This window comes from Rana temporaria, chromosome 1 (assembly GCF_905171775.1).
Source record: "Rana temporaria chromosome 1, aRanTem1.1, whole genome shotgun sequence".
NCBI classification, from domain to species: domain Eukaryota; kingdom Metazoa; phylum Chordata; class Amphibia; order Anura; family Ranidae; genus Rana; species Rana temporaria.
Window position 1 is genome coordinate 81,706,283 of NC_053489.1, and position 25,914 is coordinate 81,732,196.

General features: G+C 43.2%; 1 protein-coding gene across 1 annotated transcript in view; it reads right to left on the reverse strand.

Annotated features, from left to right (window-relative positions):
- LOC120928642 (cAMP-specific 3',5'-cyclic phosphodiesterase 4D) overlaps window positions 1-25,914 on the reverse strand; it is a 418,990-nt gene that overhangs the window by 277,448 nt on the left and 115,628 nt on the right. Inside the window, exon 5 of the mRNA XM_040339664.1 lies at window positions 25,380-25,429. Coding sequence (XP_040195598.1) covers window positions 25,380-25,429 — 50 coding nt within the window. The remainder of the gene's footprint in view (window positions 1-25,379; window positions 25,430-25,914) is intronic.

Below are 25,914 nucleotides of genomic sequence, written 5' to 3' on the forward strand. Positions count from 1 at the left end.
TTCTCTGACTGGATGAGAAAAATGCAAGGCGATCCGTAAATGGTGTCCATGTCCAGCGGGAGACCCGCAGACAACATCACGATTTGTACCATGTACAATTAAAGAATGCCTTGCATTTTTCTTCTGTGCCCGTGCCAAGCAGGCGATCCCCTGTGGTTACTATGCAGCAAGGCAGCCTCTCGACACGAGACCCAGAAGACAGCAAAAGATCACTTCCGCTACTCCAGTGGCTCTTCTCTTCCACAGAGATCGGAGAGGTTCAAGCTGGACCGATGTAGCTATGCAAAAAACAAACCTGGAATTCAGCATTAATATACTCAGTGTATTAGCAAGTTACATTTCTTTCAGTTACACACAAACTTTACAACTACTTTAAGTTAACCACAGCCATTTTTTGCAAGCCATGCCTCTTTAGAATGCCAAGTAGCTGTCCTGGTAGACTTATGCCGCGTACACACGTTCATTTTTCGGCATTATCGTGTGTGGGCTAAAAAACCCGCGCATGCTCAAAAGCAAGTTTTGAGACGGGAGCGCTCGTTCTGGTAAAACTGCCATTCGTAATGGAGTAAGCACATTCATCACGCTGTAACAGACAGAAAAGCACGAATCGTCGTTTTCTAACACGGAATCGGCTAAAGCAGCCCAAAGGGTGGCATCATCCGCATGGAACTTCCCCTTTATAGTGTCGTCGTACATGTTGTACGTCACCGCGCTTTGCTAGAGCATTTTTTAAAAACAATGGTGTGTGGGCAACGTCGTTTTAATGATGAAGTTGGAAAAACGTAGTTTTTTCTACATGCCGAAAAACATTGTTTTTTTTTCATGCCGAAAAATGATTGTGTGTACGCGGCATTAGAGATTAATTTACTCATTGTTGCAATTTATTCACAAAAGATCTCCAAGAATGACTTTTGAGTGATATTACAATGCTCACACGTCATTCATTATGCCTCTAGGTGCATTTGGCTGGAAGTGCGGTGAGTTACAGTAAATCATTACACATGTTGAGTCTGATATACTTTGGGAATGATAAACACATAGATGTGTCATTTTAATTTACGCTGGATGTGATCTCAGGATTGATGATCAAAAACAGACTCATGCACAGCGAATGTCTGCTATCGCCAGGGCAGACCAGACCTTGCTTTTTATTGGACACGGAGGTTAATTTAGCTTCCAAACCTCTCGTCATAACATACAAGATCATGAGCTCTATAAACAGATTAATATTTAAAGAATATGCAAACACATGAAATTATTCTACAATGATTAGAGCAGACAAACTGCAGACATTTAGCTATGCAATACAAACCCTGGTAAGATGTAAGCTTTTTTTGTTTATCCCGTCTGCTCTTTTATCCGAAGAACTGAAGCACTGCAGATGTTCATTATTATAGGATCCTTGTTGTCTAAAGGAGCAGGAGAAGTAATACAGCCAAGCCAAAGAAGTCTCACCAAACTTTTTTCTGTCATATGCATGTAGAACTTTATCTAGGTCAAGTTCCTAAGGTAGAATGGTCAACAGCACCGCATCCCCTTCCCCACCACTGCACGACCACATTGCTCAAAAACGAAAAAAAAAACAAAAAACGTTAGAAGTGCTTCCCTGGCCAATGGTTTTGCATAGCACAAATTATATTTTTTAATGAATCACTGGACTAGAAGGTAAGCTTCTATTCCCACTGTAACTCCTGCTCCAAATAAGATGTTCACTTCTCAAGAACAGAAGACTTAGCTGAGCAAATTAAATACCTCCCCGATTGAGTTGGGCAAGCGGTTTTCAGACAGAACATCTCCTCTTGGCCTGTTTGGCGAACACGCGAATTTCGCGTGGCACTCGGCCGGATGTTAACATGTCGACACCCCACAATGCACTGCACAGTGAATTCTAAGCAAAGCTATGCCCAATCAGCACACAGTGAATAGTTAAGGAGCGGGCCGGAAAGCCTTAACAGAGGCATCAGCTGTCCCCGCTGACAGCTGAATGAAAACAAAACAAAAAACACACATTGCCGACAATAGAAAAATGTTAAAACAAAAACGGCATGGAGATCTCCCCCAATCCATTGTACAGATGTGTCACGTTGCAGGCAGGACCCCCCCCCCCCATTAATCTGGTGATGACCATTGGTAGGTTTGGGGCGTCTGCGGATTTCCATAGAGCGGCCACTGTAATTCTTGAGGCTATCAAAATATGTAAGACAATAGTCCTATACAAAGTGGGGTATTTGTCTAGATCTATACCTAATAATGCGTTAGTAGGAGTAAGCTTGGTAAGGTTGCCCGTAAGATTGGCGATAAAGGATGAGATAGAGTTCCAAAAACTTTTTAGAGTCTTGCAACTCCAAAGCGTGTGCAGGAGGTTTCCCGTTTGCTCGTTACATTTCCAACAGATGTCGGATGCTGTTGGATAAATTTTGGATAACTTGTATGGTGTTAAGTACCATCTATTAATTATTTTTTGGGCATTATCCCAGTGTTCAATGCAAGAGGATTATGGCCAATAACTTGCATATAAGCCTTCAAAATGGGGACTTTTGAGTTTTCGAGCTTGGGTCCCATAGGCTTCGATAGGGTTCACGGTTAGAGTCCGAACTTTTTACATGTTCGGGAGTTCTTGTGCGAAACCGAACCGGGTGGAGAGCAGGGGGGGGGTGTTTGGCCCAACTCTTCTCTCTAAATATGATTCACTGGATGAAATTTATAATGCTATCTTTAACAATTTGTGGCCAGCTGCTGACTCTCTCCATTGAGGGACCTCTTTGAGCCCAAGACCAAAAAGGTGTATGAGCCATATGAGTAGTATTTACACATTCCCGGAAACATACCAAATCTTCCTAAACTACAATAATAATTATGAGTAACACAAGGATTAGAGTTCCCAGTAGTCCAAAGATGTTCGTATGATGTGTGTAAGCTGAGCAAGGGGAGGTCCTCCCCGAAATGCGTTCCTGCTTCATCTAAGGCTACTTTGCTGGGGCCAACATTTACAGATGGGCTTTGGATTGGATTTTGTACGTCAGCTCCTGTAGATCTCCTTTTGTTGCTATAGCTGCCTCTCTTCTTCTGTTTCTGTTCAACAGGAATGGACTCAACCCTTGGCCAGGAAAGGATAGCTTGCAGTAGGACATCTGATCTCCTAGTGTCTTAACTGTCAAGCCACACATGATTTTATGTTTGATTTTTGTTTTTTACTATTTCATTATCATTAAAGCGGGGGTTCACCCTAAAAACTATTTTCTAACATTACATTGAGCTCACTCTCGACATTGACAGTATGCCGATTTTTTTTTGCTGTACATACCTCGTATATACCTGTACCTCGTACATACCTCGTATAGCTATTTTCTTACCCGGCTTCCAGGCTTCCAGGTAGTGAATCCCGTGGGCGTTCCTATGCAGCAGTTAGTGATTGACGTGATGACAAAAACTACCCCCCCAGTCGCATAAGGAGCGCCACGAGTTGCCGATAGAAGCCGAACGTCGAGTCGGCGCTATACGGCGCCTGCGCACCGACGTTCGGCTTCTTTCGGCAACATGTGACGCTCCTTATGCGACGGGGGCGTAGTTTTTGTCATCACGTCAATCACTAACTGCTGCATAGGAACGCCCACTCCCGCGGGATTCACTACCCGGAAGCCGGGTAAGAAAATAGCTATACAAGGTATGTACAGCAAAAAAAAATAAAAAAATCGGCATACTGTTAATGTTGAGAGTGAGCTCAATGTAATGTTAACATTTTTTTTTTAGGGTGAACCCAGCTTTAAATCTAAATACTACACTATTACCCCTCTTGTGCTGCTTCTTTTCTGTGTTTATCTTATGATGTGTAGACATGTTATTGGATTATTAGTCTTTCTGATTTATTGCACACACAAGTATACATACATATATATATATACTTGAATGCAATAATGTAAACAAATAATCGTTGTCAGGAAATAAATGATGACGTATACTGGTGGAGAGTCTATGTAAAGCTCCTGGTGCGTGGCCGTGTAAATGAAGCTGTTTTGTGCTGCATCCTGAATGATTATCTGAGATATGGAAGTGATTTTTCCACAGAGGGAAGCTGTAACTCCACGGAGCCGGTCGGGATGGTTCTGATGTCACAAGCTAGGCGTTGCTAGGTGATAGGAAGAAAACCTGATCTGCGTGTTTATGTATTGTCACAATCATGCAGAACAACTGAAAAATGCAGTGATGTAAAATTCACATAGAACTCATTGTGGAGCCACAGGACATGGTCAATACAGCATCCTAAGGATTTACTGGGATATGAACATACTATATAGTCTATTATTTGGACAATGGACCATATTATATTCACTGACAATGTGTGGAAATTGCCATATTTCATTTGGAGGTCAGGACAGTTTGACATTTCTATACAAATCATCAGCACAAAATGTAAAATTATTTGTGCTATGACTGAAGTGTTGTCTACAGAGGAACGATCAAAACCCAGATGACATTTTTTTAAGTGCAGATGAAAAAATGAATGATTTATGATTTATTATTTTTCTACAGCACGTATTTCTATCTATGTGCACTTTCACACGGGTGGACAGATTAGGTCTGCCTGTCAGTTTTCCAGGCAGACCTGATCGGGTCCTCCTGTCTCCTCTATGGAGCGGCGGATGTCAACTGACCTGTGACCATTGACACCCGCCAACATCCAATTCAATCCGATCCTATCGGCTAAAGGCAGACCGTTCCCAATCCATCTGGCAAATGGTAGTCGGATGGAAACGAACAGGCGGTCCATTTACATCTGACCACCCATAGAGGAAAGCAGGTTGTGTCCGTGTCCGATCTGCATAAGTGGAGTGGACACGGACCTGTCATCCACCTGCTGAGCAGGGATCAGCAGGCAAATCCCCGATGAGCAAACAGATCCGCTGGTGGAGTTCGCCCGTGAGAGCCCTATTAGATGTAGTGCTAAATCACTGTGTATTATAAAAAAATTCCATAAATAAAAAAAAATTAAATACTTTTTACACCCTTTATTGCATCTCAGTGTTTCTCATCTCCTTCCTTCCAGCCACTTTCTATCTAAATACACTGCAGCAAGGACTGTGCGACCTCTACAATGTACACTATATTGTCAAAAGTATTGGGACACCTGCCTTTACACGCACATGAAATTGAATGGCATCCCAGTCTTAGTCCGTAGGGTTCAATATTGAGTTGGCCCACCCTTTGCAGCTATAACAGCTTCAACTCTTCTGGGAAGCCTGTCCACAAGGTTTAGGAATGTGTCTATGGGAATGTTGGATGATGAGGCCTGGCTTGTAGTCGCTGCTCTAATTCATCCCAAAAGTGTTTTATCGGGTTGAGGTCAGGACTCTGTGCAGGCCAGTCAAGTTCCTCCACCCCAAACTCGCTCATCCATGTCTTTATGGACCTTGCTTTGTGCACTCAAACAAATGGTTACATTTTGAGTCCTGACCAGACTTCCTGGGGTGGAGCATCCCACTTTCCCAATCCAGTACTTCATTATCAGTGTCCACCAGTAAGTAGTGATAGGAGGATTTCCTTTAGAGCCCATTCACACAGGGACAACTTTGGAACCGACTTCAAGTCGCCTCAAGTCGCACTGCATGAGAAAATCAATGTAAGTGAATGGAGCCGTCTTAATGCACACTACGGCAGTCGCTCCGACTTCAGAAAAGGTTCCTGTACTACTTCAATCCGAACTCTAGGCAACTTGTACCCATTGATTTCAATGGAAGTCGCCTCAGAAGTCGGATCACTGTCTTAACTGAAGCAACAATATAGGAAGAGAACATACATTTCTCAGGCAAACCCCTCCCTCCCCCCTTCCTCCCACAGAGCTGATTGTTGTTTGATTGGCCACTGGAAAGCCTCCTGTCCTGGAGACGACTTGAAGTTGCCTTGTAAATTGCCTGATGATTCATATTCAAGTCGTGTCCAAGTTGCCTCCCAAAGTTGTGCTGGAAGCCGCGTTGCCCCTGTGTGAATGGGCTCTTATAGTGCAATTTAAGCAGTGGAATCTGCAGCTAGCACACTTCCCACATGTAAGCAGTGAGTATCTCCCATGGGAAAGAGAAGTGGGATTTATCTTTTATTTTATGAATAGTGTAGAACCCACTGAAAATGGGGTACTTTGACGCAGTGGTAAGCTTAAGCACAGTATGGCTATATGGTTTGATTAAACCCCCATATTTTCTTATTAAGATCAGATGTTTTTAAGTAGCCTTGTACGATTTGAATGTTACTTTTTTTTTGTATGTGTGTGCTATTTTCTGTCGTTCTATTTGCTTTGAGCACTGGTGCACAGTCATGTTGGAACAGGAAGGGGCCCATCCCAAAACTGTTCCCACAAAGTTGGGAGCATGAAATGGTCCAAAATGTCTTGGTATGCTGACGCCTAAGAGCTGAGCCCAACCCCTGCACAAAGCAAGGTCCATAAAGAGCAGAGACCATCAATGCCTTGACTTCAAAAATGCGCTTTTGGAAGAATGGTCAAACATTCCCATAAACACACTCCTAAACCTTGTGGACAGCCTTCCCAGAAGAGTTGAAGCTGTTATAGCTTTAGAAAGTGGGCCGACTTAATATTGAACCCTACAGACTAAGACTGGGAAGTCATTAACCACTTGAGATCCGCGCTATAGATGAAAGACGTCCACGGCGCGGCTCTCAGGTGCCGGGTGGACGTCCTGTTGTTTACATTCTCGCGCGGAGGAAACACTGTGCCCGGCGCATCGCTGGGAAGCCGATGCGTGTGCCTGGCGGCCGCGATGTCCGCCAAGTGCCCGCGATCTGCGGTGACAGCAGGGACGTGGATCTCTGTGTGTAAACACAGAGCTCCACGTCCTGTCAGGGAGAGAGGAGACCGATCTGTGTCCCTTGTACATAGGGACACAGCATCGGTCACCTCACCCAGTCAGTCCCCTCCCCCCACACAGTTAGAACACACCCAGGATACACATTTAACCCCTTCCTCACCCCCTAGTGTTAACCCCTTCACTGCCAGTCACATTTATATAGTAATTAGTGCATTTTTATAGCACTGATCGCTGTATAAATGTGAATGGTCCCAAAATTGTGTCAAAAGTGTCCGATACGTCCGCCACAATATCGCAGGCCTGACAAAAAAATCGCAGATCGCCGCCATAACTAGTAAAAAAAAAAAAAATCATAAATCTATCCCCTATTTTGTAGGCGCTATAACTTTTGCGCAAACCAATCAATATACGCTTATTGCGATTTTTTTTAACAAAAATATGTAGAAGAATACGTATCGGCCTAAACCGAGGGAAATTTTTTTTTTTTTTTTTTTAAATGGGATATTATTGTAACAAAAAGTAAAAAATATTGTGTTTTTTTAAAAATTGACAGTCTTTTTTTGTTTATAGTGCAAAAAATAAAAATTGCAGAGATGATCAAATACCAGTGGTGCAGTGAGTAGCACTTTCGCCTAGCAGCAAAAGGTTCGCTGGTTCGAATCCCGACCACGACACCATCTGCCTGGAGTTTGCATGTTCTCCCTGTGCATGCGTGGGTTTCCTCCGAGGTACTCCGGTTTCCTCCCACACTCCAAAAGACATGCTGGTAGGTAAATTGGATCTTGTCCAAATTGGCCCAGTATATATATGTATATCTGTGTGTATGACTGTGTGTCCCAAGCGTGTCATGATCATACGGGGTAAAATGACCGCACCAGCCAAGCAGACTCTGGCTGGAAAAAGCGCCCAGAGGCGATTCAGTTCGCATGAGTTGCGCTATACAAGTCATTCATTCATTCACCACCAAAAGAAAGCTCTATTTGTGGGAAAAAAATTATAAAAATATAATTTGGGTACAGTGTTGTATGACCGCGCAATTGTCATTCAAAATGCGTCAGCGCTGAAAGCTGAAAATTGGTCTGGGCACGAAGGGGGTTTAAGTGCCCAGTAATGAAGTGGTTAATGTTGATGTGCGTGTAAAGGCAGGCGTCCCAATACTTTTGACAATATAGTATATGTTAAAATGGGCACTTCGTAGTTCCTTTTGGGAAGCCCATGTGACAGGGTGACAATAAAGAAACACAATTGGAAAGCCTAAACAGAGCATTATCACCCTAAAAAAGGGCCATTGCAGCAAAATTACCAGGAATTTTTGTAAAGAAAGCTGCAGATTTAAACATATTGAAAGGGCTTTTAAAAATAACATGTTAATAAACTTATGAGATTTTATTGTTTGGCTTTATAATTTATATACCAAAAAAAAATATTACCATATCTACAATTCACAACACATCAATTGTTATTGTACTATAACCCAGTAAGCTTTTCAAAGTTTACAAAAGTTGTGCACTGAACGGAGTCAGTATTGGTCAATATGAAAGCTGAAGAGCAGGTTGAGTGTTCCACTTCTAAGTGCAGACCAACACTCACCTTTCCTACAAAGCTCTCCTAGCAGACTATGAAATGCTCTGCTAGGTAAATGTTGTAATTCAGTGAGATGAAGTGATGTTCACTAACTCACGTATAGTACCAGCTCCAGTCACAGAACATACAACCCTCTCTACATCTCAATAGACATGTCACATGGCACAAAGAAAGCCCACACTATATTAAGGCCAACCTGTGTTTTTGGCCAGGCAGGGCAAAGCAGCAGATGCGTTTTAATGTTGGCTGTACTGCGCTACACATACTTACCTTCCCTTTGCTGAAAGCAATGAAAACATTCCACATATAGGGGCGCATTTGTGACCTGCTTCCCCCCATCATAGCAGCGCTGGTGTTTAGCATCTGGTAGATCAGGGACCCAGGAGCTGTCACATGGGGTCTTGGAGGGTCCTCAACCCTGTGTAAGCTCCAACTCATGGCTTTACGCTTAGGCCGGCCATACACAGAGTAAAATTTCTTTCTTGCAACCCGTGGTTGGAAATTTGCTTGACTCCACCCCATATCCTGCTGAGCCATTGGCTTCTCATAGCAGAAGGGGAGGGGTGCTGTTCCCACCAGAAGACAGTGATTTTTGCTAGCGGCTGCTAGAGCAACAATAGCAAGAGAATCGGGCAGGCTGGTTGTACCCAAGTTGGTTGATCGATCAACCAACTTGGTACATTTAGCCTGCCCATTAACGGTTCCATTAACAGTTCCTGCTGAATCGGCCAAGATTTGAACCGCGTATGACCAAGCCTTATGCCGCGTACACACGATCGGAATTTCCGACAAGAAAAGTTTGATTGTTAGTAACTAATCGAGTGCAGCCTGGGGATAGAGAACATACTTATTTTGGAAGGTCCAGATTCAGCAATCCAGAAGCCAAGCATAATGGGAAATACAGGGATTTACCCATTGGGTAGGTTCCCATCAACTAACCAATGACAAATTAAATAAAAGCATATTACGTAATACAATACTTTTTTTTAACAGTACAGCTGGGAAATGCTGTTATTGGAAGAGCTGCCATATCACAATTTGTGTAGTGCTAGTGATAACTGACGTCACAGTGTTCTCCAGAAACTTCCAGCGTATTCCTTCACAGTCTCTCATTGGAGAAAGTAGTGTCTGTAAAATAACCAGCCATTATGTAATGCCGCGTACACGCGATCAGTTCATCCGATAAGAACAGTCTGAAGCATCGTTGTCATCAGTTAACCGATGAAGCTGACTGATGGTCCGTTGCGCTCACACACCATCGGTTAAAAAAACGATCGTGTCAGAACGCGGTGAAGTAAAACACAACGACGTGCTGAGAAAAAACTGTTCCAAGCATATGTCGACTTGATTCTGAGCATGCGTGGATTTTTAACCGATGATCGTGCCTACCAACGATCGGTTTTGTCCTATCGGTTAGGAATCCATCGGTTTTAATTATGGATTACACACCCCTGCAATTTAAATTCACGTTCACAGTTATGCAAATGATTCTCATTATGCTGTATTGTGTGTTTTGCATTGTTTAGGTGTGTACATGTCAACACATTGAAGTGACATCTTAATCTGAAATTCCATTTACTTTTCTTCACCAATGTCAAGTACCGTAAATATTTGTTCTATTTGTTCGTAGCTACCTGCAAAATTTGTGTTTGTGTCCTATCCTATCATGGACAATGATCACAATAAACCATTATACAGTTGTTCTGTGCATCCACATGCAGGCAGTCCTATTCATGTCTATTGAGACAAAGTGGCTGCACAGACACAGCCGCTGTCCCCAATTTCACACCCATGTGGGTGCATGTCCCTGAACTCACACTGTCTGCTTTCAGGGATACTCACCCGCAGGGATTAGATATTGATTGGACATTCAGGAACAATGCAGGAACAATGCAGGAACAGGGACAGCAAACCCTAGAAGCACTTTGGCATGCTCCATAACCATGGAACTAGAAAGTCTGTCTGGGAAGAAGAGGGAGAAGAGGAGAAGGCAAGGTCTCTTCTGCAATAAAATCCAACCACCTGCCTGCCTGCTTACAGTGTTTCCCAGCATGCAAAGGTACGTGTGCAATTCAGCTTACAGCAGCCAGCCCAATCCCTGTGTGCCGGAACATCTGCCTTCTGCGTATGTGTAGGAGTGACATCATACCACACGGGCCAATGATGATTGCTGAAAACCATCACATAGAACAAGACACCGGCACTGGCAAGAAAATGGGACCGCTGGAGGAAAGGCAAGTATAGCTACCTTTAGCTCTGATTTAAAACAAAAAACAATAATGTATTCAATCGCAGCTTAGCAATTATATTGCTATAGATGTGGCAACTGCATTCGATTTCTTTTTTAGGCTTTTTTCCTTTATTGTCCCCTGGTAATCCTGCCACTAAGGCAAGCCATAGATAATGCAATTTTAATTCCTGTAACTTACGGGTTGCAGGAAAGAAAACTGCTTGATTCCCCCATCAACAGAGTGTTCTTGGCGGAATCCCCTCCCACTGTGCTAATGTGTTCTGCCAGCGGGGAGCCTCCCCTGCTGACAGAACACAATGATTACTTCTGGTGGCCATAGCCACTGGCAGTAATCACATGCAAAAAAAAACGGCCAGTCCCTGCTGAACCAGCCAAAATTTGACCCATCTTTGGCCAGCTTAAGTCTGTTATTTTTCAACTTCCTTTACCAGACCAAGCTGTCCAGACAAAGTTGCAGTAAGGCCCCTTTCACACTGGCACGTTTTTCAGGCGGTTTAGCTCTAAAAATGGCTAGCAGGACTGCTCCAAAAGTACTGCTAGCCGCATCTTTGGAGCGGTGAAAGAGCGGTGTGTTTACCGCTCCACCACCGTTCCTTCCCATTGAAAGCAATTGGAAAACGTGGTAATACCACCGGCAATGCGCCTCTGCCGGCGGTATTAACCCTTTTTCGCCCACTATGGGGGGTTAAAACTGCACCGCTAGCGGCCGAATATCGTGGTAAAAGCGACGGTATAGTGGCGCTAAAAATAGCGCCGCTATACCAACATTGCACCTCCTGCGCCCAGTGTGAAAGGGGTGAGATAAACCATTTACTACTGACGGGGGTGCTTGCAATGGTCATCTTTTATGTATTTATGTAAAACGTTTATCCCAAAAGGAAAAAATAAATAAAATGCTTACATTTATTGGTCAAGTCCATCTAAATCTACTAGTCTAGCACTACCCTCCCCCAGACTGACAATTCTGCTGTCCAAAAGGTGTCTTCTTTATTACTTCATCTATGGTGGTGACATCCTAAGACAGAAAGTGTCTTACTGGCAGGCTCTTCTGGTGAAAAAAAAAGTCTAAAAAAAGAAAAAAAAAAATACAGCCACCACATTGGACTGATAAGCTGCAATATATTTACATTTTTGTTTTTGGTTTAAAGGGGTTGTAAAGTTTTGTTTTTTATTTTCTAAATAGGTTCCTTTAAGCTAGTGCATTGTTGGTTCACTAATGCCCTGTACACACGATTGGTCAATTCGATGAGAACGGTCTAATGGATTTTTCCATCAGTTAACCGATGAAGCTGACTGATGGTCACTCGTGCCTACACACCATCAGTTAAAAAACCGATCGGGTCAGAACGCGGTGACGTAAAACACAACGACGTGCTGAAAAAAAAACGAAGTTCAATGCTTCCAAGCATGCGTCGACTTGATTCTGAGCATGCGTGGATTTTTAACCGATGGACGTGCCTACAAACTATCGTTTTTTTTTCTATCGGTTAGGTATCCATCGGTTAATTTAAAACAAGTTTAAATTTTTTTAACCTATGGATAAATAACCGATGGGGCCCACACACGATCGGTTTGGTCTGATGAAAACGGTCCATCAGACCGTTCTCATCGGATTGACCGATCGTGTGTACGCGGCATAAACCTTTCCTTTGATTTCCCTTCTAAATTTTTTTTTTTCTTTGTCTGAATTTCTCATTTCCTGTTCCTCTTCGGTAAGCTTGCCCCCATCATCCGAGCCATTCTGGCTGGGGGTTAGTCAGCGTACTCACCCCCTCTCTTGGGACTACATCCCTGCGGGGAGACGCTGTGAATGCAGCCTTAATGCTTCTCGCTAAGGTAAATAAGTTTCATTTAAAACTGAACTACATAATACAGGAGAGGCCAAACCATCTTTTTGTAAGGGGGCAAAAATATTTATTTGTCCCTCAAATAAAAATATTTTTTAATGAATGTGAGTATTCTGCTTGCACTGTTAGCGACACCCTGATCTTGCATGCTATTGCTAAATCTGTGGTCCTCCAGAACCCCCAAATTATTTTCCATCATCTAGTCCCCTAGTGTAACTCCTCCTAATAAATATCTTGTCTGTAATATCTTAGCACCTGATTGGATAACTTAGAATATTTCAACATTGAACCTCATCTCTTAGATTGTAAGCTCTAATGAGTAGGGCCCTTTGTACTGTCTGCCCTCATGTTGTAAAGCTCTGCGTAAACTGTCGGTGCTATATAAATTCTGTGTAATAATAATAATCATAATCTACCAAATCTCCCCCCATCCCCCTATTTTATCCAGGTCTCCCTGTCTGCCTACATCCTGTGCTGGACTCATTTTTCTGCAACATTTTGTATCGTTATCATATACAGAAGCTCCAACCCCATAAACAAAGTAAAACGCATATGTTGGCCCTGCTAAATGATATAAACAAAGAACACAGCTGATCAAGTTATCCGCTTGTTAAAAAAATATGTTGGCCTACCGATCACTACCGCTATCCCTGTAAGCCTGGTGTAAGGAACTGCTTCTGTATCATTGTGCTGCCATCTTGTGGACAGAAATGGGTACAACACTACTAAATGAAATAATGAGCTTTTTTTGACCAGCAGTAATGCCGCATACACACCATCACTTTATGTGATGAAAAAAAACGACATTTTCTGTGAAGTAAAAAATGACGTTTTTGAAACTTCAATTTTCAAAGACGAAGTTGCCTACACACCATCGTTTTTCTCACAATGCTCTAGCAAAGCGAGGTTACCTTCACCACGTTTTTCCATTGAAGCTCGCTTCATAACTAGCTTCTGGGCATGCGCGGGTGTAAAAACGTCGTTTTAAACGAAGTTTTTTGCTACACACGGTCAATTTCTGTGAAGTAAAAAACGACGTTTTGAAAAACGACACATAAAATTGAAGCATGCTTCAATTTTTTTTTGTCTTTTTTCAGAAGACATAAAACAACGTTTTCCCCCACACACGGTCATTTAAAGTGACATTTTTAAAAACTTCGTTTTTTTTCATCACATAAAGTGATGGTGTATACGCGGCATAAGAGTATCTCTCATACACTGAAAAATGAACTGCGGCGCATAATAAAACTATTACCTATATTAATTTAGTAATTTACTTTTTTGCTGCAAGGGTACTAATATTGCTACAATCACTTACTGAAAAATGTTGTAAACTGTGTTACCATGGAGTGAAGGTGAAACTAGTCCTGCAAAACAGCTGAACAGTTGACAAGCATATACAGTATATTTACTGTTTTATCTGTCAAAAGATCTGTAAATGTATTCACTTCATGATTCACAGACCTCTGCCACACTGCACAGTCAGGATGATCACACTACAACCTTCTGGTTCACTTTTAATCCAAAACCCTAACCCTAAAGAAAAGGAAATGGCACGAACAGCTGAGTTGTTGAACCAGAAAATATTCGTGCCACCAGCCTGGTTGTCAGGGCTGGACTGAGGCAAACATTTGGCCCTGGACTTCATCGAGACCGGCCCACTTTAAGTTTGCAAACAAGCATAAAAACAGTATATAAACTATACGCAATTGTGAAAAAAAAAAAAAAAAAACATAAGTAGCATAACATAAGGAGTCCTCACTCACCTCTTTTATTATTTCACTTATTCTCCTCTGTATTTTTCTCATCCTTCCCACTAGGGTTGTCCAGATACCGATACCAGTATCGGTATCGGGACCGATACCGAGTATTTGCGGGAGTACTCGTACTCGCGCAAATACCCCCGATACCTAAATAGAATACTTTCCCCCCCTTTCCCCCCCGCCGCTGCCGCCGCATCGCCCCGCCGCATCGAGGGACATGGCTAGAGGGACATTGCTGCATATGTGAGGGACATGGCTAGAGGGACATTGCTGCATATGTGAGGGACATGGCTGCATATGTGAGGGACATGGCTAGAGGGACATGGCTAGAGGGACATTGCTGCATATGTGAGGGACATGGCTAGAGGGACATGACTGCATATGTGGGGGACATGGCTGCATATGGGGGAGACATGGCTGCATTTGGGGACACATTTAAAAAAAGTATCGGTATTCGGTATCGGCGACTACTTGAAAAAAAGTATCGGTACTTGTACTCGGTCCTAAAAAAGTGGTATCGGGACAACCCTACTTCCCACATCACTGCATGAAGTGGAGGGCGAGCCGCGCAGCCATTACTTTGTCAGGCTGTCACTGAAACCGGCTCACTGAGCCATCGGCCCACCGGGAAACTCCCTGTAGTCCCAATGGCCAGTACATGCCTGCTGGTTGTGCAGTGTAGTAAAACTATGTAAATTAAAAAACTGACAAAATAGCAAATCCTTTAATGGATAAAACGGTTAAAAAATGTCTGTTCCAATAATTTAACGGTCTTCCTAAAATTCCACCTAAACTTTCTATCATTCATCCTTCATTAAGAAAGAAAACCGCCGCTCCAGACAAATGCACTTCAGCGGTGAGTGTGTTTCAAAACCCGATGGGTGCAGGCAATGCACAAAGCATAAATAAGAGGGAGGAGATGATGGACAGCCGCACTCCAATAAAGTGTAAAAAATGGTGCCTTTTATTCCAGTAAAACGAAAACTACAACAGCAAAAAAAAAATTCCAAACAGTGGGGTAACAGAGCTGACGCGTTTCACATCGATAACCGATGCTTACTCATAGCTTGAGTAAGCATCGGTTATCGATGTGATACAAACCCCATGTGTAATATACATGAGATAACTATGTCTTACCATATATGAGTATATATAAACTTTTCCTTATGTTTAAAGTGGTTGTAAACCCTTGGGGGCAGGTTACACCTACAGGTAAGTCCCGATTAAGGCTAGCCTGTAGGTGCTTGCAATATCTCAGAGACCTACACGGTCTCGGAGATATTTGCAAATTCCCCCAGCGACGCCTTCAACACTGTGCCGTTTCAAGCCGGGGTCATGCCGATAAAGGCGGATCCGAGACGTCACGCAACTCCAGCCAGTCACAGAGCCGGAGTTTGCGGCCCCTGGAAGAAGAGGAGTGAAGAATGGATGCTCGCTGCCAGCATGGAAGACGGTGATATCGCGGGCTTCTCCTGCAGGTAAGTGTCACATAATGGGCTTCTATGCGATGCATAGTAGCCCATTATTCTTTACCTTTGCAGGGACACATAGAGGAAGTAAAACCCACCGGGTTAATACCAGATTAATACCACATTTGCCAAGAACAATTATATATATCCACGACTTACTAAAGGAAGAGAACTTTTTGCAGTTGTAACTTGCATGTTAAGGAGAATGCTGCCTTCTATAGTTAAAAGGAGAAGTCCAGCCTGAGCTCATTGCTGGGCTTCTCCTCTGGGTCACAGGTGTGCAATTCATTTTGCACTCCTATGACCCGTTTTCAGCAGAGAAAGGACTGAAGTCCGCTGTCTGCTGACGTCACTGGAATCAGTCCAGGCACCGCGCCATCACGACAATAAAGTCTGGATCCGCTAGGTGCTTGAACTGACACTCCGCTCAGCCTCTCAGCGAACAATTATTATTCTTATTAGTATTACTACCACCAATAAAATAAAGAAAACTGCAATGTAAATCAACCACAACCAATTTTCATGTTTCTGACCAAATATTAATATAAAATTAAAATAAGCTATATATGTACAGGAAGTGAGAGGAAGTGTATCTAAATAGAACAAATTCCAACTTAGAAGAGTTGTCATAGGAGGAGGTGTCCCAATTGGAGGATTCTCCCACATGTTCTGATCTGGTGACAACGCTAAAACTTTATATTTCACCTTCACTTTCTGTCTCAGTGAAATGATCGCCGGCACACCATTCTATACAGAACTAAACAAGAAGACACATTTGTCTTTACGTCAAATTTAACAAATTAAATAAGGCAATTATTAAAATGTAATTACAGCAAATCAATGAGTCAGTTTTACTTTTTCATTAACATTTGCTTATGACGAGTAATAACAAATTCTAAGTATCAGCAACCAATGCAACACTATTAGTGACTATTTATTATGAACTACTTTAGGAGGTAGAAGAAAGCACTACATTGGGCCTTTTTATTAAAAAATGTTTAAAATATGAACTTCTCAAAACAATCCAGATTCTCTGCATTAACAGACAGTTCTTATTACAGACACTTTGAAAAATTTGAATCCTTATGCCGCGTACAGACGGTCGTTTTTTGTGATAGAAAAAAACAACGTTTTATGTGATGAAAAAAAACCGACGTTTTTGAAACTTCATTTTTAAAAACGACATAGCATACACACCATCGTTTTTTCAAAATGCTCTAGCAAAGCGCGGTTACGTTCAGCACATACAACGGCACTCTGTTCCATTCAAGCTCGCTTCATAACTTGCTTCTGAGCATGCGTGGGTTTAAAAACGTTGTTTTAAACGTCGTTTTGCCCACACACTATCGTTTTAAATGACAAAAAGAAAACGATGTTGTGAAAAACGACATAAAAATTGAAGCATGTTCGAATTTTTTTTTTGTCGTTTTTCAGAAGACATAAAACAACGTTTTCCCCACACACGGTCATTTTAAATGACGTTTTTAAAAACGTTTTTTTTCATCACAAAAAACAACCGTCTGTACGCGGCATTATGCTTAGAGCCAGCATTTGCGGGAAAAGCCTATTAATACTGTAACTCCTTTGCTATAGACATAGAGGGCCAGATTCACATAGAATTCTAGGGGCGTAACGTATTGCATTTACATTACACCGCCGCAAGTTTTATGGGCAAGTGCTTGATTCACAAAGCACTTGCCTGTAAACTTGCGGCGGCGTAGAGTAAATTCGTCCGGCGCAAGCCCGCCTAATTCAAATGGGGCGTGTATCATTTAAATTAGGCGCGTTCCCGCGCCGAACGTACTGCGCATGCTCCGTTTTGAAATTTCCCGCCGTGCTTTGCGCAAAATTACGTCGCACCGATGTATTTTTTTGAACGGCGACGTGCGTTACGTCTTTCCTATTCACAGACGACTTACGCAAAAAAAAAAAAATTTAAATTCGACGCGGGAATGACGACCATACTTTAACATGGCAAGTCTAAATATAAGCCAAGAAATAGCAACCGTAACTATACGCCAGGAAAAGCCGACTAGCGACGACGTAAGAGAATGCGACGAACGCGTGTACCTTCTTGGATCGTCGTAAACGCCTAATCAGCATATCCGACACGGAAAACGACGCAAACTCCACCCAGCGGGCGCCGAAGTATTACACCTACGATCCAAAGGCGTACGAAGCCGTACGCCTGACGGATCGAAGCCAGAAGCCGTTGTATCTTGGTTTGAGGATTCAAACTAAAGATACGACGCGGCAAATTTGAAAATACGCCGGAGTATCAGTAGATACGCCGGCGTATTTCATCTGTGAATCTGGCCCAGAATGTTTGATGATAGTCCTCAAGATAGCCACCTATGTGTATATCTTACTACCTATAGTTCTGCGTTTATTTTTCATGAGGCAAAGTGTGATGCCGCGTACACACGATTGGAATTTACGACAACAAAACCGTGGATTTTTTTCCGAATAAATGTTGGCTCAAACTTGTGTTGCACACGGTCAAACAAAAGTTGTTGGAAATTCTGAACGTCAAGAACGCGGTGACGTACAACACTACGACGAGCCGAGAAAAATTATATTCAATGATTCCGAGCATGCGTCAAATTGATTCTGAGCATGTATAGGATTTTTGTGCAACGAAATTGCATACAGATGATCGAAATTTCCGACAAGAACTTTTCCTGTCTGAAAATTTGAGAACCAGCTCTCAAATTTTTGCTGTCGGAAATTCCGATAGAAAATTTCCAAATGGGCCTACACACGACGAGAAGTTTCGGAATTTCCAATCGTGTTTGCGCGGCATGAGTCTGACTGTTCAACAATCGTCCTTTACTGATCTGACTTCAGTAATATTAAATCTGATAGCCTGGTATAGTTCATGCTCCTTTGCGCATCATAATTGTTGATTCTTAGGCCGCGTACACACGGTCGGACAAAACCGATGAGAATGGACCGAGGTTCAGTTTCTTCGGTCCAAACCGACCGTGTGTATAGCCCATCGGTCTGTTGTCCTTCGGTCCAAAATTTTAAAACATGCTTTAAAATCGAACCGATGGACCACTGCCCGATCGGTCCAAACCGATGGTTAGTACAGAAAGCATCGGTTCAAAACCCGCGCATGCTCAGAATCAAGTCGACGCATGCTTGGAAGCATTGAACTTCGTTTTATTCAGCACGTTGTGTGTTTGACATCACCGCATTCTGACCCGATCGGTTTTTGGAACAATGGTGTGTACACACATCAGACTATCAGGCCACTTCCATCGGTGAACCGATGGAAATGGCCCATCAGACCATTCTCATTGGTTTGGAACGACCGTGTGTATGCGGCCTTAAGAAAAAAAATTTTTTTGCTTTCACATAACTGAATGATTAAAGTTCACCAAATACCCTACGGTAAGTGGACCATCTTCTATTCCTTTGGGAAATTAATACAGTACCATTACATCAACGTGACAACTAATGTCAAACACAATTGTTTACTCATCTCAAGTATTATGCAAATCCCCCCCCCCCCCAAAAAAAATAAAATAAAAGTAGCTCACACAAAACAAAAAAAACCTCTCAAGAGAAAATATGTTTCACGTCTCCATTCTGACAACCTTGCCCTGTGTATTTAATGCAGTACTATAGGAATCAATGGGGCTATACACACAGCTGTGTCTACAAACACAAATGTGTACTGCTTTTAGTACAGTACAAAAAAGTAGGACACGGCTGTGTCTGGGGCCATAAATATCTGCAGATTTCATGCGTGTAAATGCAAGTAAACACACATAAATATATGCAAACGTAAGCACACTTACATACATGAAGCCTTTCCAAGAACTGTGGGGTTGATTTACTAAAGGTAAATAGTCTGTGCACCGCCAATGCAGTTGCTCTAAATCTGAGGGGGACATGCAAAAAAAAAAAAAAACAGCATTTTTGCTTGCACATGATTGGATAATAAAATCAGCAGAGCTTCCCCTCATTTTTAGATCTACCCCTCAGATCTACAGTGACTGATTCTAGTGCACTGTATATTTTCCTCTAGTGAATAAACCTCCCTATGTATCCAAGCGCTGTATGAATCTTTAGGAATTTACTTTACACAGGATCTTCTGCTAGCTCTGCCAGCAAGGACTTACATTTCGTGACAAAACACCTATGCCCATGTAAATGAAATCATAATGGCTCATTTAGACGGGTGCTGGGTCCCATTCTCCAAGCTGAGTCACTGCCTGCTGAGTGTAAATCCACCTTGAAGCTGCTTGCAGGCGCTGCATAGACACAAGTTTTGACATGCAGTGCACGGATCTAAATGCATGGTGTCTGCGTTTGGATCACCTACTTCTTTCCGCATGTCATGCATTTTAGCATGCATTTGCGTTCGCACAGCTGCTGCTATGGATTGCCTGCAGGCAACTCAAAGGTGCATGCACACACACAACAGACAGTGGCTCAGCACAGAGGACAGGACTAGGCGCCTGTCTGCATGAGCCTTAAAGGTAGTAGCATCTGAAAAAATACCCACCTTCCACTCTTCATGTCCTTCTCATTGTATTTAGCCATCAATAAGGCCATACTGGAGATCCAGCTCTGCTCTCTGACCTTCTAAGGCTCAGATAATGCGGACATCTCCAGCACACTCTTTATATTGTACCACCCATAGGCCCCTTTCACACTGCCGCGACTTAAAAGTTGCGTGATTTTTCCGCAATGTTACCGCAATTTTGACGTGATTTCAGGGGATGCCTGTGTAAACTTAAGGCCTATGGACCTCAACTCGCATCAAAGTCAGACCAAAGTAGTACAGGGACTACTTTGAAGTCGTGCGACTTGAAGTCGCACAGATATGAATGGTACTCATTGGAAATTATGGGGTACGACTTGTCCTGCGACTTTGCAGACCCAAGTCGCAGGACAAGTTGCACAAGTGTGAAAGGGGCCATAGTCTTTCCCTCATATACAGTATATCCCAGTAACAGACATAGGGAAAGACAGCTTCCAAAGTAAACTAGACCTTTAAAGAATACCTGTCATGAGAGAAATAGACTTGTTACCACTGACATGGTTTCAAAAATGTTATTGAATTCTATGGCTTCTGCACTTTCTGCTTCATCAACCCAGAACAAGTATATATAAGTACATGGTATTTTATGAAAAAGGACAGTTGTGGTATATTTACTGAACAATATTAAACTCTGAGAATGCCAGCTGGGCAACTAGCATTTTCAGAAGGAGGTCATCAACAGCAGCCTGTGTACTTCAGTCATTATAGCGTTACTTTATGGCTACAAAGTCTTCACAATGTCTATTAAAGCGCAACTTATATTTTCACTATTCATATGTAAAATGATCCCCCAAAAAAAGAACTCCTCTGTAGGAAAATGCACATGTAAGTTTTATTTTTCTGTGAAAGTGGTCATGCTTTCATATGAAGCCTTAATCAGGAAAAGGGAAGATACAGTGGAAGCCGTGCATGCTCTGCTCCAATTTGGACATCAATTAGTGAGATACAGTGAAGGCAGCACACAAACTCATATTTTAACGTGTTACAAAACCCAGGACCCTACATTCATTATACCTGGTGTAACGGATTATGGACTATTCTGCCTGGACATTGATAATAATTGCAGGATCTTGAGAGACTACAAGATGTTGGTTAATTGTGACCCCAACCAGTCAATATTCTATGACTCAGTCTAGTGACATGCTAATTGCGTCAGGGCCTGGGAGACAGTCCATTGTCCTTGTATAAAGGTGTTGTAATGGACAGGTGTTAATCCCAGGTCTGCTCTCAGAACTATAATTATGCATGCTAAAAACTGTTTATGTGTGATAACACTGTCTCTGTATGCGGAGACGAAACGTCTGCCTAGGAGACGGAGTGGGTGAAGGTTTTGTTGTTATTAATTAAAGAATGTTTAGTAATTAGCCTTAGTGTGTGATGAGGGGGGGAGTGTCATTTGTTTCTGTACAGTTGTAACCAGATATAAGGAGGAAAAATGTGGAAAATAAAGTCAGTCTGCTTGACCCTTCAAACGTAGCCCGTCTCGTTTCTTGGAAGGGCATTCGATGGGATATACCGGCGGTACCTGCATTTCGCAGCTTGCCAGGGAAAAGGACGTCTCCAACGGCTGAGACCCTCACACCAGTGGGTAGCCGTTACATTGGTTGGCAGCAGTGGGATGGTCCTTTTATCCAAAGAGCAAGTTCTGAATGGAGTCGCAGTACGCCAGGCTGAAAAGATCCACACTGAAAGATCTATTGGAGAGTCGTGGTAGGAGCGCCAGCAACAGACCACGGAGGGAGCTGATAGCTGAACTGCTGGAGCTGGACGAAATGGATGGATCCATGGAAGGAACGGAGCCCCTTGCACCTGTCAGCAAAGAAGATGTAATTACTGGGATTGTACAGCGGAGATTATCCTTGTATCCAGAAACGTCCGTGGAACTAATCAACCAGCTGTTCCGGGAAGCAAGGGAAGAGATACAAACGAAGAGGGGACAAGAACTGGAACTGGTAAGAGCGAGACAGCCCATTACACCTGCAGTTCCTACCCCCCCCCACCTGCTGCTACAGGAAAGAAAATACCGTTCACTGCATTTAAAGCTTTTGTAGAAAGTGAGGAGGAAATCGATGGATATTTGGCGGACTTTGAGAGGCAGTGCTCACTACACCAGGTACCACCAGACCAATGGGTCACTATTTTGTCGGGGAAATTGTCGGGCAAAGCCAATGAAGCCTTTCGGGCTCTCGCTCCAGAGGATATTTTACAATATCAGCAAGTTAAAAAGGCGCTGCTAACCCGATACGCTGTAACTCCAGAAGCCTACCGCCGGCACTTCCGGGAGTCCAAGAAGATGGCTGTGGACTCCCACATGGAATGGGCCAACCAGTTACAAAGGGTGGCATCCCTTTGGGTCCAAGGGTGCAAGGCCAACACCGGGGAGGAAGTATTGCAGCTGTTCCTAATGGAACATTTCTTTCAAGACCTGGCCGCAGACATACAAGACTGGGTACGAGATCGCCGGCCCGCTAACTTAAACGAGGCGGCTCGGCTAGCAGATGAGTACGCGGAGACAAGGAAAGTAAGCCAGGGTACTACACGGCTGGCTCAGAAGGTAGAACCGTGTACTCCAACCGTCACCCCATGCCCAGAGTTTCGGGCTCCAGTCCCACCACGTCCTCAGGGGCCTAGCAACTACCCCCGGGATTCGCCTAGGGTGACGTGCCATCACTGCAGCGACACTGGACATATTGCTCGTTATTGCCCTTTGAGAGCTACAAATAACAATTGGAGACACACAACACCCAACACCGAGGTCACTCCATCACGTCATTCTGCGGACCACTGCCTGGAGACCGAAGGGGGCCCTGAGGAATGTCTGGGAATTTGGTATGAGGCAGACCCAATACAAGCGGCCTCTCCGGATAACCGTCAGCATCACCGTCAGGAGGTACGAGTGAATGGACAAGTAGCACAAGGCCTAAGAGATTCCGGGAATACTATCACTCTGATTCAAAAACATCTGGTAAAGCCAGAGAACGTGTCCACTCGCACAGTTGCCGTCCGGGTCGCAGGGGGTGCTTTATTTCGCGTACCCACCACCCGGGTGCACTTAGACTGGGGAGCCGGGTCAGGAAAGACCACAGTTGGTATCATGGACAACCTACCTGCCGAGGTGGTGCTGGGCAACGACATTGGCCCTCTGACTTCGGCTTATTTACCTACACCTGCTGCTGCTTGTGCCGTGACCACCCGCGTTGCTGGAATCAACCCACTTGCTGCTGAGAACCAGGTAAGACTACCTTCCCCGACATGTACTGTAGATCCGGCACAATATCACAGTCTAAAATGGGAATGTGACAAGTTGGCCAGTGAGAAATCAGAGATGCAACGACACTATGTCATGTATTATGAGATGTCCTGTGGCTTGAACATTGAAATACACAAACAGGCGGAAATTGTCAAAAGATTAAATGGGATTTGCATCCAGGTGGTGCCATATCTGTCCCAAGAGCATCAGCAACAGGTTTTGGGAGCCATTGAGAGAGCAAAGCAAGTGACTGTTCCAGAATTGAATTCTATTATTCACCGTCACCATCAGCTACCGACCTGGTAAGCCAATGGGAAGGCCGACGGACTGTCCAGGCAAACGGAACTTTTACCCTAACAGCAGACCGGACATCCCCAAGTTGATCCGAAAAGGATCAATCCGGGTCTGCCGGAGTGTTCCACAAAAGGGGGGCAGTGTAACGGATTATGGACTATTCTGCCTGGACATTGATAATAATTGCAGGATCTTGAGAGACTACAAGATGTTGGTTAATTGTGACCCCAACCAGTCAATATTCTATGACTCAGTCAAGTGACATGCTAATTGCGTCAGGGCCTGGGAGACAGTCCATTGTCCTTGTATAAAGGTGTTGTAATGGACAGGTGTTAATCCCAGGTCTGCTCTCAGAACTATAATTATGCATGCTAAAAACTGTTTATGTGTGATAACACTGTCTCTGTATGCGGAGACGAAACGTCTGCCTAGGAGACGGAGTGGGTGAAGGTTTTGTTGTTATTAATTAAAGAATGTTTAGTAATTAGCCTTAGTGTGTGATGAGGGGGGGAGTGTCATTTGTTTCTGTACAGTTGTAACCAGATATAAGGAGGAAAAATGTGGAAAATAAAGTCAGTCTGCTTGACCCTTCAAACGTAGCCCGTCTCGTTTCTTGGAAGGGCATTCGATGGGATATACCGGCGGTACCTGCATATCGCAGCTTGCCAGGGAAAAGGACGTCTCCAACGGCTGAGACCCTCACACCAGTGGGTAGCCGTTACACCTGGTCTCCCACAGTACACAGAACACGGAAATGCAATTATTTTAGTAAATTCAAACTGCTAAATACCTTTTCTCATCAGTATATAACAGTCTTATGACTTCTATCAGTGTCTAACTGAGCACTGCTAAAGACTTGTAGGAGGAATTTTCATCCTCCTCTGATTGACCAATGAGGCTGCATGACCCCTGACCCTCTGTCTGGTCAGTGCTGATTGCCCCTGTGCTGATCACATACACCCTCCCAGAAGAAAAAAACTCTCTAGCAATACACAAAAAACTGAGCATGTGCAGAGTGCCCCCAAGGCTCTGTAATATCAGGAGTCGGATTGGGGACAGTGGAAGACAGCTTGTTTTACACAATGCAGAGCATTAACTCCTTAAGTTCCACAGTGAGTATAACAAGCATGCTTTACTGCATATACAGACTGATTTTACTGTTGTGGGTTTAGTAACACGTTAAGGACAGTTGCTGCCTGATTTATTATCTGTATTTTCAACGCAAGCTACAAATAGAACCATTATCAAAGAACAAAAACTACTAAAATTCTTATTTAAAGTACAAATCCACATAACCATGTGTGAGCGTAACGCTTCCCAGGGACGGCAAATCTCAGGTAATCCCATACAAACAAGCAGACAATATATTCCAGTGCTGACATACACCTTCAAGTCACATACAGCACCTGAATCGCAGACAGTAATGTGGAACAATGTGCTGCCCCCTGTTTAATCTCTCTGGCAGGAAATTGGCTGGACTTAGACACTAAAAAAATTATATGCATTTTACAACAATATTTATTTTATAGTAAAAATTGTAAAACCACAAACCTGGTATGCTTGCTTTGTTGATGGATGGTTGGTTACACATTGTTGACCGTCTAGAAAAAGGTAACAAAAGCACTTATCAGACACAGAGAAAATAACAGAAAATACTTTGAAAGTGTGAAGAAAGGAATGACCATTCAGCGTAGTGCTTTTCTCCTAAACCAGTGCAATTCTGATGACCAAACAGCTCTACTCCATACTGACCCGCTGTGGGAATCTTTGTCTAAAGCTGGACACGCCTGAGTATATTTTTGTTAGAACATTTGTAGAAAGATAATTGATCAGAACATTCTTTCTTGCCATCATTAGGTCAACTCGTTTTATTTGAAAGCTCTTAAAATGTCATCTAGACCTGCTATTCGAATTGGAACCCCAGACATCTTAGACAGGTTCCATTACATTATGATCTTTTCTCCAAACAAAAACCACGCTTACATTTAAAAATTTGTCCATTCAAGAAAAAAAAATCTGCTTTTTTTTATTTTTCTCATTACTACAGTCGAAAATGAACCTTTGTAAAAGGAATGAATGCTGCGCT